We start from the raw sequence: 14,160 nt of genomic DNA, 5'->3' as shown, positions 1-14,160 counted from the left end.
GAGAGGTGAGAGGTTCTATCGGGTGATTTTTGCACCTGCGTGACTAAGATTTGCCGCTCTTGTGGCTTTATGAATATGGGAGCAGTAGTGGCGGTGCAGGAGAGGGAATTGCCGCACTTCCTCAGACAGAGATGGATACGGACAGCTATGAGGCCATTTGTAGTAATGATTTGTTGAGGAGTGACTGGACAATATGCAGGACTTCCTTTTCCTCGCTGCAGGGGATTGTTTGTGCAAAACTAGCTTAATTTGCTCAGATTCGCTATGTGCTGATATTAGACGGATTATTCACAGTACAACCATTTCAACTCCCTCTGCTGTCTGCCTCTTACTGTGTATGAGTTTGCTGTGTGTTTTTTTTAATGTGTGTTTGTACTTTATTTCTAATATCCCTCGAGGCAGATAGAACGATTAGGCTAAAATAGATTCATTGACTGATACTCAACTGGATTGGTCCCACTGTAGTTAAACAAATTAGCTTACAATATGATATTGACCAACATCTCTTGTTTTGAGTATAGTTTTATGATACATTTGGATAGTTTGGATAAGGTACAACCAGGTAATACAATACTTACAGAAATTTATATTTTATACAATACTGGCCAAAAAAAATGAAGAAGAAGAATAAAGTATAATAAGAACAAGAAAGAAAGAAACAAAGTCTCAAAGTGATCAAAAGGTACAGAAAAAAAAAAACAGTAATATTGTGAAATAGTATAACAGTTTAAAATTCCTGTTTGAAATATATTTGAACGTAGTTTATTCCTCTGATGCAAAGCCGGATTTTCAGCATCATTACTCCAGTCTTCAGAGTCACATGATCCTTCAGAAATCATTCTAATATGCTAATTTGCTGCTCAAGAAACCGTAGTAGTAGTAGTTGCAGTAGCAGTATCATCATACTATAGCAGTTTAAATATAGCATTGTTAAATGTACTTTACATAGGATAATAACAAGAATTAATATTTAAAAACTAAAAATGCTTTAAATGCATAAATGGTTCAATGTGAACTTGACGATTTTTAGAATAATATGCATGATAAAGATTCATTTTAAAGTGGAAGTGAAGCAGTCAGTCAAGTGAATTCCACTATATATATATATATATATATATATATATATATATATATATATATATATATATATATATATATATATATATATATTGTTATATTGTTATATTGACTGTTAAGCCCATAATATGTGCAAATGTTTATGAATCTGCTCTAGTTTGGAGTGAAGAGTGGGTTAAAAACAAATCACATTTACATGGATATTCATCAAAACAGCCATTCTGACGTGTTCTGTGCATTTTCTCAAGCAAACAAGAAAGAGGACTAAGTTTGGTACTCACGTGCAGTCCGAGCTGAGATCTTTTTGCATTTGTGTGTGCATAGAAACAATCTGTCACAGCCCGTGAGTACCGCATTGAAATCTATTTCGTGCTGACTAGCTTTTGAATAGTTTAAAACGCTTTAATGTTTAATCTGACAAGGTTAAAGCAGCACCAGCCTGATCATTCAGATAGCTGATTAGTTAAACTAGACTCCCTTTACAGCAAGTACATTTGCAGGAGAACATAGAATATGTAACACACACTACTGGTGAACGAGACACATCATGCCACATGAACAACACTGTATGAAGAGTTGATTGTTTACATCACGTTGCGCCTCTCATTATGAAAACAATGTTTATAGATGAGATGACATTGATATAGATATTGTATTTGTCGAATATTCATCCAAGTTATGGTGAAAACCAAAACATTTGTTTTAAAATGACAGTTGTGTTCAAAAAAGTAAAGAAATGACTAAATAACTGACCCCCCCCCCCCCCCAAGTACACAAACATATCCTGGAACATGCAAATTTGTCAATGTGCAGTTAAGAATCATTGGAACTCATTCAAAACCATAAGTCTTATGTAATGGTGTTTATAAAGTTTATGTTTAGACATTTTTACAGGAAAACTATAAATAAAACCAAAATAGCGATTAGGAAAAATAAATTTTTACAGTGCAACTTAGAAATAAACCAATTAGTGGCTTGTTTATAGTTGACGCTACTGTACATATTAATCTATTATTTGATCACCAGAAAAATAAATAAATAACACCTTTACAATATTGCCTGATTATAATTCATATGTTCTGCTTTTTCCTTTGTTCAACATTTTCTTTTTGGAAAATTGAATTGAAAAACAATCTCCTTTGGTGCAATTGCCCTTCCTCTATGTTAATGTATTCAGAGTGTATGCAAGGGCCTAGCTACTCATGAGCCCAAGCACAGACCTTTTGGCATAAAAACAGAAGAGCCAATCAACTAATGCTTCTGGATGAGCTCAGCACAGGGCTGCTAATGCAGTCAGATGGGCTATTGCCATGTGGATGGGTCACACAGGTAAGTGAAACATGCTCTGACTACATAAATTTCATCTTTTCTAGGTGGGGAAGTGGAGTGCATCTGGGGGGCTGAACATCACCGAGGTCCCCAGGCAGAACGGCATGAACATCACTGACTCACTTTCCAACCGCTCGCTGGTCATCACCACCATCCTGGTAAGGTCATTGAGAGGCTATGTGTGAAGTATAGCGCTCGTTCTGTCTCCTGGTTTATCATTCTGCGTCTAATTTACTCTTTTTCCAAAATTCACTATCTTTTCTAGTGTGCTTTACCTTGTTTCAGGTCAGCGTATGGGCTGCTTTTCAAGTTTCCAGATTCTCATTTCCTCTCACAGAAATGCCAAATAGCTCTGTCCCTTTCAGTGTCCCTTGAAATAAATTGACCTGGCTGAATCAACAACACGAGATGTCTCCTCCTGTTTCAAACAAAGTTTGAGGCTCAACAATCTCCCATGACTGCTTTAGTTAGCAGAATAACAATTCCTGAATTGAAGACAGTACCAGCTCTCAACACAGTTTGCCTATTTGAAATAGGAAATGTAACTTAGTACAATTAATATTAAAACATTAATACATTTTCATTATTTTTTTATTTTCCTCCTGGACATGGAAGTGAGCATTTGATGTAGCCCAAGGTGCTACTACTTACAATGTGATTAATTAAAAGTCTTTTTTTTTTTTTTTTAAGTCTTTCTTATGACTTTTGATTAGAAAAAAAAAAAAAAAAAACACTTTTAAATTATTAATATGGACATATATTAGTTCAAACATGAAATAAATACTAAATTATTAATATGGACATATATTAGTTCAAACATGAAACAAAACTTCTATATTATTAATATGGACATATATCAGTTCAAACATAAAAAAAAAAAAAAAAAAAAAAAAATGTTTGCAGATATTTAGGAAAAATGCTGAGTTTGCATACATGTTTAACCCTCCCCCCGCACCCCCCCCCCCCCCATAAAATAAATTAGAACAAAAAACAAAAACTTCTTGCAGACAGGTATTCTACTTTGAAATATGTGAACCATCTCAGAATCTCTGTTTTTGTTTTAGTATCTGTGACTCTGCTCACTGCCAGTTTATTGCTTGCATGTGCCCATGCTTAGGATAAAGTGGACAGAAGTATAAAGTATGTTATGTGAAATAAGGACATTGTCAAATAAAATATTACTTGTGTTAATTTCTATAATTTGATTTGAAAATTATGATTGACAGCTTTAAAAAATAAGTAATAAGCTTGAGCAGCTAGCCCCTGTACATGTATTTTAAAATTAAATCAGCGCACTTATTGGATAATGCTGACCCATTCTAATTTGGTTTCTCTCCGTAGGATATTTTCATAGATTTACTATAGACGTGGCTTTAACTTCTTACTGTTACAAGCAGATGCATGCTGGGTGAAATTCTGCTTTACCCAATGTCATTTGCCAGATAATAGCACAAATGACACATCTTAAAATAAATTTGTGCCCATTCAACACTGCATTCTCACAGATGCCCCGAGGGCTGAATTTATGCATGTCACAGGAATGTTTCGGGATTTTGTGGTACTGACAGCAGCCTCTGTGGATTTATTCTGGACAGGCAGATGAGTTATCAACAGGGATAAACACTGTCATTAAATGTGGATTGAGCAGCAAGACTATAATTATGAGTTAAGGTCTTGATAGGATATAATCAGACATTTTGTTGTACCATGCAGAGGTCCTGGGTATTGTTATTTTAAGATAGTAACCACACACACACATTTTTAATGTCTATCTATTTTAATTATATATATATATATATATATATATATATATATATATATATATATATATATATATATATATATATATATTATTTAAAGCATTATATGGGGGTATTGAATAAGGGTCACTTTAAAGTGACAACTATTGAAGACAAATGAATAATTACACATCACACATAATAGTTATGACAAATAGAAATTATGGTTTAACATCCTGAAGGCTCACTGACAACAACTTCCTTCAGAAAAAAATGCAAACAGGTGCTGAGATTGCCTAATTTGTGGATCTTGGGATATAATATGATCATATGATTGCATCAGCTGACAATTAAGAAGCCAAGAACTTTTGTCTGATGTGATCACTCAAATGATGGAGGCCTCATTTTACACTTTCTTGCTTTGATTAAACAGATTGTTTCCTACTTCAGTCTTTTGTGACTGGTTCATTTCTGTTACTGCTCATACAGGAAAAGAGGGAAAAGGTATAAAAAAAAGTTTACCACTGAACCTCAGGGAATTTTGCAGATTGGGGGCTTAGAACAGATGGTAACTGTTATAGATGATATTTTTTTTTGGCCACATAAACTTTTTGATTGAGATAATTGGACAACTTGTACAGAGTTTTGTTTCATTCTACTTCCATCCAATCCATGGCTCATGGTTTCATCTAAAACAGACTGACACCTAAAAAGTCTTAAAAAGTCCAAATGTTCAAAATCAAAAAAAAAAAAAAAAAAAAAAAAAAAAAAAAAAAAAATATATATATATATATATATATATATATATATATATATATATATATATATATATATATATATATATATATATAAATACATTTATTTTCTCATTAGGTGTGTTGCATGTCAACACTTTCTGATACCTGCATGTAGCTTAAGTTCTTATGTTATTTTTGTATAGTTGTATGGGGACTAGGGTTAGTTGTCACACTTTTAACTACAATGAATTACTATGAATGACTACAGTCAGTGTATTTTTGAAGTTTTTGAATAGCAACATATTAAATATGCTTATATTATAGATACTAATTAGAATAAATGTTATTGACAGAGAAAATGATATTATTTCTATTAAAATTATATGAATACTAATATAAAAAACTGATTATTTGTGACAAACTTTGAGCGTAAACAATATATAATGCTATAAAGCAATTCATGAAGAAAAAAAAAAAGGAAACTGATTTGGGATAAAGTTTAATACTGGGAGGAAGGTGAATACTTTGGATTTTCCAGCCAGCTACAATTTCCGCATTTTGTATTTTCTGACTAAAATGGAAAATGCTGTCAGGGCTAAAACGATGTCACAGAATGTTTGAGACAGACAGATAGTGAAGGTCACCTTGAGGAAGTTTGATCAGAAGCACCGCAAGCAATAAATAGAGCAATCCTGAAATAACTGTATAACCACTGGTGCTGACATAATGCTTCATTAAAACATCTTTATCTGTCTCCATTATGAAAAATGTCACAGGTCAAGGGATCTGATTTCCCAAGGACTAATCCAATGATTTTCCTCCTCAATAAGTCCCCAATATTAAGCAAAAGCCATTCTGCTGTCACTTGCTTTTAAATACCTCACAAATTATATGTACTGTACTTATTTTGCTGCTAATTTAATGAGAGTGTTCACCCAAGTGAATGTCTTTTTTTATATATATATATTGCTGGTTGTTACTGCAGATCTAGTAGGTCAGAAAGTGTGTGAACAATATAGGTGATATTGCGCATGCTCAGTATCCATTATGTGTTGATAGATCAGCATGTCTGAATATAAAGGGCAATGTCTGTTGCTCCCGTTGCTCATTGGCAATGCCTTGGTGGTAGGGATGCTCATTTCAACCAGTTAAATGTTAACCGGCCGCACAAAGTACGATTAATACAGTGTTAAAAGTTAATTTAGTGTAATACAGTGTTTCAGTAATTTATCAAATTCTTTAAAAGGTTTGCTACATGATTTAAATAGGTGCTATATGTAAATTATATATACAAAAAGGAAAAAAGGGTTTTGTAGAGGACAAAAATCAAGCCGCGTATAAGTTGAATTGTATTATTTCATTCAGAAATAGACCAAACACAGACGTGAAATGTTTACAAACATTATAATAAATACTGTGAACATAGACTATTTTAGTTCCTGGCACTCCACAACAAATTCTTTTAATGTAACGGTAGCCTATTTAGGAAAATATAAGAAGCTATAAACGACAATTTAAAACATTTATTTTGGATAAAACGAAACTGAAACCAACACTGGGTCACTCATTCAGCAGGAAATCAAGTGTTCCCTTTCAAAAGGGAACTCTCACTATGTCCTCTAGAGGGCGTTTGGGAACGCTGTCAGCATGGCCGGTGTCTGAAGTATGAATGAAATAATGACAATGACCTTGACATAGGCAGGCGGAAGCCTATGACGTAAGCAAATGAGCAACTGCGGATATAAAAGGGCACCTGTAGAGCACATCATCCACTTTTTGTCTTCAGGGTCGTTTTTTGTGAAGTGTGAGTGGTAAGCAGAGGTAATGTCTAATCCTAGATGTTTTTAGGAAGTGTGCTGATCCGTGTCCACATTATTTGACACCGGATGATGCACACAATCTCTGTGTTATGTGTTTGGGTGAGGAGCATGTGCGCTCTGCTCTCGAGGGAACAGTTCGTGTGTTGTGAGCGGTTTTCAGTGAGGAAGCTCCGCTCTCGTTTGTCCCTTTTTTCGAGGGAATTGGGACAAACATTTGCGCCCCGCGACTCTGAGATTGAGATCGTGGGGATCATAGATGGAGCTCGCTGACATGTTTGAAGGCGGGGTTAATGTCCCGCAATCACCACGGGCTGAAGAGGGTGAACTGCGGTCAGAACATGTGTTGTCTCTCACATCTTCTGATCCAGCAGAAAGTGCTCCATTGGCTGCTATCCAAGGTGAACAGGATTTGGCTGAAGAAGGTGAAGATGATACTTCTGAGCTTTCTCAGCAAGCCTGCCCCGTGTATGTGGTATTGCTGGAGATTATGGAGCGTGCTACTGCTAGGTTAGACATGCAGTGGAAGCATGACACAATGGAAACCGTTCACAGTAAACTGGATGAGCGGTTTCTTTTTGGACATAATCCTTCAGCCCCCGTGAGCCTACGTTCTTTGTCTGATCTTCAAAATGAGATCAAAAAAACTTGGAATAAACCAATATCAGCCCATATCCATCAGTGTCAGCGTACTAGTTGTGCTAACATTGAGGGGATGCGAGAGCATGGATATGCGTTGATACTCCCTCCCTCTCAGATGGGGTAACATCCATGTTGAAGGCTCCGCCCCTGCCAACCAGGCCACTAAATGAAACATCTCATCTGAATGGTAGAGCATACGTGGCAGCTGGTCAGTCGGGTACTGCCTTGCATACAATGTCTGTACTGCAGGCATACCAGGCTGACTTGCTGAAGTACCTAAACCAGGGTCAGGGGCTCCCCCCTAAGGTGGAAGCGAAGTTGCGCTGCACCACCGACCTGGCCCTCAGGGCAACTAAGCAGACAGCTGCCGCAATTGATAGATCGATGGCGTCGATGGTGAGAGGTACCTGTGGGTGAACCTTGCAGCCATCCGGGAGAAAGAGAAATGGTTTCTTCTCGATACGCTGGTTTCGCCCTCTGAATAGTTCGGCACATCTGTTGAGACGGTGGTCGGTAAATTCAGGGAGGCGAAGGCGTATGCAGCATATAAATCATTTATACCATGCTGGTCTATGTCTGCGCCCAAGCACAAGGAGGGACCTGGCCCATCCTGGTCTGCGGGTCACAGACAGGCCAGGTGGCTAGTGTGGCTACTCGCAGTCCTCCTCTTAGGAGGAATCGGTCGCAGAGGAGGCGTGAATGTAGAAATAGAAGGCTGGGGCTAAAGGGACGGTTCTGGCCTACAGGCCAGGGGAAGGCATCTGGGGCTGGTATTAGTACCTAGTTAGCCTCCTTCTGTCCTCACGGTTCACTCCCCCAAATCTCATAGCTGCTAGGAATGGGACCCTGAGGCCTTGCTAATGATGAGAACCCAGTCTGAAGGTCGGGAACCAGGTCCCATTGAAAAATGTTGTTGGGTGTGAGTGTATGGCTTGCTCTCATTATAAGAATCTTTCTGCTGAAGCCACCGCTCTACAGAGCTCCTCTTAGACAGTTTGGTATGCAGGCTCCTATATCTATGAGCCTCGCTAACTATATTTTGTGTTGTGTGTTGTCAGGTCTCCTCTCGGTTTAGAGAGTTGTTATGCTGAGACCCCAACTCTTAAGACCTCCCCTACCAGGGTTGAGCGTTGTTAGGTTTCCTATCATTTTAGAGAGTCATACTGTTGAAGCCTCTGCTCCCCAGAGCTCCGCCTAGGTAGTAAGAAGGGTGTAGGCTCTTCTATGTTGGGCCTCAATATCTGCCTTTGAAGCTGAGTGTGGCTAGGTCTCCTCTCATTTAAGAGAGTTGTTTATGCTGAGACCTCCACTATTAAGAGCTCAAACTAGGGTTGAATGTGTAGGTTTCCTCTCATTTAAGAGAGTCATTCTGTTGAAGCCTCCTCTCTCCATAGCTCCGCTTGAACATTGTGTTTAGAAGGTAGGCTCCTCTATTTTTGCAATCCTGAAAAAAGAGAGTGTCTCCTCTCTTTCCACAAAGTCATAATGCTGAGGCCTCCAATCTTAAGAGCCCCTCTAAGAGGGTTGAGTGCTAGGCTTCCTCTCGTTTTAGAGAGTCATTCTGCTGAAGCCTTCACTCTTCAGAGCTTCGTCATGGGTGGTGTTATGAGTTTGTAGGCTCTTTCATTGAGCCTCGCTAATTTCCTGTGGCGCTGAGTGTAGCCAGGTCTCCTCTCAATTTAGAGACTTGTTATGATGAGACCTCCACTCTTAATAGCTCCCTACCAGGGTTGAGAATAGTAGGCTTCCTCTCAGTTAGAGAGACATCCTAGCGTAGCCTCCGCTCCCCAGAGTTGATTCTTAGGAAATTAAGTACACAGTCTGGGCATCTGTGTACTTTCTGAAATCCACATAGTTGTTAGGGTGCACGTGAACACTTTGCATACTTTCTAAAATCCACATAAGCGGTAAGTGTGCACGCTAGCAGCTTTGCACATTTTCTAAGATCCACATGAATGGTCAGTGCACATGCAAGACTGTGCACTGTCTGGATTCCTGTACAGTAAGGGTTACGCATATTAGTATAGTTCCCTTTCTTTTCCCTTTTTTTGAGTTGGTTAGACGCCGGTATCTTGGGTCCCACTCAACCAGTGTGTCTCTACTAACACACTTTGAAGCATCGCTACCTTGAGCATGGAGGGTTATGGTGAACAGGGTGATCCTGTTTAACTCCTCGCGGGTAGGAGAGTCATTCTGCTGGAGCCTCTGCTCTTCGGAGCCCCGTCATGGGCTGTGATATGAGTCTGTAGGCACTTTCTTTGAGCCTCGCTAACTGCACCTACCAGGGTTGAGCATGGTAGGTCTCCTCTCATTTTGAGAGTAATTCTGTTGAGGCCTCCGTTCCCCAGCATTCCGCCTAGACAGTAAGAGGAGTGTAGGCTCTTCTGTTCTGAGTCTCACTAGCTGCCTGTGACGCTGAGTGTGATTAGGTTTCCTCTCATCTTAGAGAGTCGTTATGCTGATGCCTCCACTCTTAAGGGCTGAAACTAGGATTGAGTACAGGTTTCCCCTCATCTAAGAGAGTCCTTCTACTGAAGCCTTCACTCGCCATACCTCCGCTAAGACAGTACTATGGGGGTGTAGGCCCCTCTGTTGTGAGCCTCGCTAACTGTCTGTAGCGCTGAGTGTAGTCAGGTCTCCTCTCATTCTAGAGAGTCATCATACTGAGGCCTCCACTCTTAATAGCTTTTCTAAGAGGGTTGAGTGTTAGGCTTTCTGTCGTTTAAGTGAGTCATCTTGCTGAAGCCTTCGCTCTTTAGAGCTCCATCAATGGGCAGTGATATGAGTTGGTAGGCTTTTTCTTTGAGCCCTGCTTACTGCCTCTAGTGCTGAGTGTAGCCAGGTCTCCTCTCGCTTCAGAGAGTAGTGATGCTGAGATCTCCACTCTTAAGAGCATGGTAGGTTTCCTCTAATTTCGAGAGTCATTCTGTTGAAGCCTCCGCTCCCCAGATCTGGTGCTTAGGAAGATAAGTACACATGCGGAGCATCGTGTACTTCCTGAAACCTATAGTGGTAAGAGTGCATGGGAAACACATGGCATACATTCTGAAATCCACATAAGTGGTCAGTATGCACACAAAACTCTGTGCACTGTCTGGAATTCTGTGCGGTAAGGGTTCCGCATACTCACTCGTTCCCCTTTCTCTGGGTTGGTTAGACCCTGGTACCTTGGTCTACACTAAACCACTGTGTCTCTACTAACACACTTTGAAGCATCGCTCCCCTCAGCATGGAGGGTTATGGTGAGCAGGGTGCTCCTGTTGACTTCCTCTCTGTAAAATAGAAGAGTCATTCTGCTGGAGCCTCCGCTCTCCATAGCTCCGTTATGACAGTACTATTGGTGTGTAGGCTCCCTTTGTGAGCCTCACTAACTGTTTTTAGGGCTGAGTGTTGTCAGGGCTCCTCTCATTCTAGAGAGTCGTCATGCTGAAGCTTCCACTCTCAAGAGCTCAAACTAGGATTGAGTGTGTAGGTTTCCTTTCAGTAAGAGAGTCATTTTGTTGAAGCCTCCTCTCTCCATAGCTCCACTTGGATATTACTATTGGATGGTAGGCTCTTCTTTCGGCAGCCTCATTTACTGTCTTTAGCGCTCAGTGTAGTCAGGTCTCCTCTCATTCTAAAGAGTCGCCAAGCTGAGGCCTCCACGCTTAAGAGCTTTTCTAAGAGGGTGAGTGCTAGGCTTTCTCTCGTTTAAAAGAGTCTTTCTCGCGAAGCCTCCACTCCCCAGAGCTCCACCTAGGGCAGTATAAGGAGTGTAGGCCCTTTTTTGAGCCTCGCTAACTGCTTCTGGCATTGAGTGTATCTTGGTCTCCTCTCAGTTAGAGTCGTTATGCTGAGACCTCCACTCTTAGTTAGTCTATGATGGTTGGAGCTTGAGCATGACTTAAAGCCTAGCGATTTTCATTAGTAGGAATGCTATTCCTATAGTCCTGACTTGGAGAGACTGTTACCTAGGCACTATCCCTCAGCATGGCGACATGGGTATACCGTTCCCAAAGCACCCTCTAGAGGACGCAGCGTGAGTTCCATGAGTGCCATTCTTCGGCATTATGCCTGTGTCTCCTCAGACAAAACAGAGAATGATGTGTTCTACAGGTGCCCTTTGATATCCACAGTTGCTCATTTGCTTACGTCATAGGCTTCCGCCTGTCAGTGTCAAGTTTATTGTCGTTATTTAATTCATACTTCAGACACCGGCCACACTGACAACGTTCCCAAAGCACCCTCTAGAGGACACAGTGTCTCATTCCTTATTCTCAGGGATCCATGGTTACTTGCATAACCTGAGACATTTTCATATAAATGATATTTTACTACATATATACACTGAGCGATATTTTACTACATATATACACTGAGCAGGGTTTCTTTATGTTTGACTGACTGTATTTTATTATGACAATGAACAGGCTGCATTGTCAAGGCAGCAATGCTTAACTTTGTGCACGTATGTGACGCCAGCGCAATTACTTGATTTTTACTTTTTTTCCTTCTAAATGTGGAAAAAACTACTAATTTTAGTCATAAAGACAATTGGAATTGTAAAAAAAAAAAAGTTTGATTTTTTTTCTGTACGTTCACAAAATAAATGAAAAAGAAATTGAGCTTTTGTAAAACATGCCTAAAGAAAAATATGATGCTACTCTCTCCTGTCTGTTTTTTCTTTCACACAGCACAAGAACAATTACATATATATAATTGATTTTGTGCTGCGTGAAAGGAAACTAAAGCACTATTCGGACGGGAGTAGTTTTCTAAACTACGTTTGAGTTTTGATTCTTACCACCTGACGTCTGTGATTTTCATGTACCAATTCGGACGGGACTTGTATCTCCGTGTTTATTACAGAGGTGGGAGGGTCTGATTTGTGCATCTGGGCGTCACAGAGATCACGCACTCTGTATGCGTGCATTGCATTCATTCAGAATGATTGCCTTAGTATTATTACACAATAAATACTAAATGGCTAGTATAACTTGTTTTCCTTTTTTCTTTGTTTTTATTAAATGTAATTAAAACATTATGTAACTGAGTACATAAACAAACGTGAGTAATCTTACCTGATGCTGATATTACAATAGCCGGTATTAACAGTTTACGCGATCTTGCTCTTGATTTTATTATTTGCATAATTTTTTTTTTATTATTATTTATTTGCCGCTAAACAAATATATCAAACATCCGCGCGGTAAGAGCATCTACGGTAATTCACGTTGGCCAAAACACACAAGGAAACGCGTTGTGAAATAAAATATCACCGACAATCACAGACATTCGCATTCGGACGGGATTAGTTTTCTCAGAGGATCACTGAGTTTGCTGAAAAACGGTAGGTAATTTGCTCTGGAATTATCACAGAGGTTGTGTGAGAAAAACACAGATGTGGCAGATTCGGACGGGATTAAAATCACCAAGTACGTCTGTGAAATGCAGATTTCTCTAACGACCCCCTGTAAAACTAGTCCCGTCCGAATAGGGCTTAAGATATATATATATATATATATATATATATATATATATATATATATATATATATATATATATATATATATATATATATATATATATATATATATATAGCCTAGCTTTGTTACTATTTTTTTCTCACATATACTGAGAGAGATTCAAAGACGGCCTTTGTCATGGTCTTGCAACCAAAGATACAGCATAATCATTGTGCAGCGTGTTTGCTGGTACAATCCACATTTACAGACCAACCAATAAAAATGCGACATGAAATCAACGCAATTTGGCGTATAAAACTGATTAACTCAAGCTTTTATGCCTTCCTCTTTCACCCCTTCCACTTTTTTTCAGCACATAAAAACACAACTGCTAAAGTGTTATATATCATGCTCATTTGGTTTACCACTAGTAAATGCTAATAACGTTTTATTATTTTATTGTAATGTGCATTGTAGCGTACAAGTCAATAGGTGTTGTCATTGTACAATCTAAACAGACATCGCAGTCAAGTCTATTAGATTCATGTCACACAATTTGACATGCAGTGATCTTACAGGATTGCTAAAATCGTGCAGTGTGTTTTGGGTTTAACAAAGTAGTTTGCTCGAAAGCTTTCATTTCTCTTTTGTAAACACTATCAGGTAGGCTAAGGGTTCTGTTTGGTGTGGGGGTTTGTTACTGTTTCAAGATGTAGAGCACTAACATTTTAGCAATATTCCTCCATTATCAGCCTTTGAATTCTGAATGGGGCAAGATATATCTGGAGCAACATAATGTAATAATCCAAATGCCTCAATATGTGCCTATACCAACATTTTTCAAAATGTGTGAATGGTCACGTATTGAACTTCCACATTTTATCACCACACTTTGAAATGTCCACAAAAAAAGCATTAAATATCTGTTGATGGTGCCGTTTCTGCAACATTGGTATTACATTACATTGGCAAACCCTCTGCAATTGGGATTATTATGGCTAGAATTTAGCAAATATTTCCATGGACACAGATAATGGGAATTGTTCTAGAGGTGTGTTTAGCAGCTGGCGATTACAGCTGGCTTGACCAATGTGACTGCTTTTCCTAAAACGTCCTTCCCAACAAGCATACATTTTGGATTCCGGATTTACATGTTAAGGATGTCTGGATCATAGAAGATGTTCTATGTAAAGCATGCCAACATGTTTCATTCGTAAACATCCTAGGGTAATATAGGCTTATCACTGTAACTCAGCTCAACAAGGCCAGTGCTTCAGTTTTGAGAGCCCCTCAGGACCAGTGTCTCCAGGGTTGTGGCTGTTTTGTCTCTCTCTCCTGCTCTCTGGCCAACATTTGAGTACCTCATGCCAGCTCT

The 14,160-nt window shown here is 39.1% G+C and overlaps 1 protein-coding gene across 1 annotated transcript in view; it reads left to right on the top strand.

The window, feature by feature from the left end:
- Window positions 1–14,160, top strand: part of grik3 (glutamate ionotropic receptor kainate type subunit 3) — a 132,023-nt gene that overhangs the window by 80,427 nt on the left and 37,436 nt on the right. Inside the window, exon 9 of the mRNA XM_026284710.1 lies at window positions 2,451–2,564. Within this exon, the coding sequence (XP_026140495.1) occupies window positions 2,451–2,564 (114 nt within the window). The remainder of the gene's footprint in view (window positions 1–2,450; window positions 2,565–14,160) is intronic.

The sequence above is a fragment of the Carassius auratus genome, chromosome 16 (assembly GCF_003368295.1).
Source record: "Carassius auratus strain Wakin chromosome 16, ASM336829v1, whole genome shotgun sequence".
NCBI lineage: Eukaryota > Metazoa > Chordata > Actinopteri > Cypriniformes > Cyprinidae > Carassius > Carassius auratus.
This window is presented reverse-complemented; position numbering and strand designations above follow the sequence as displayed.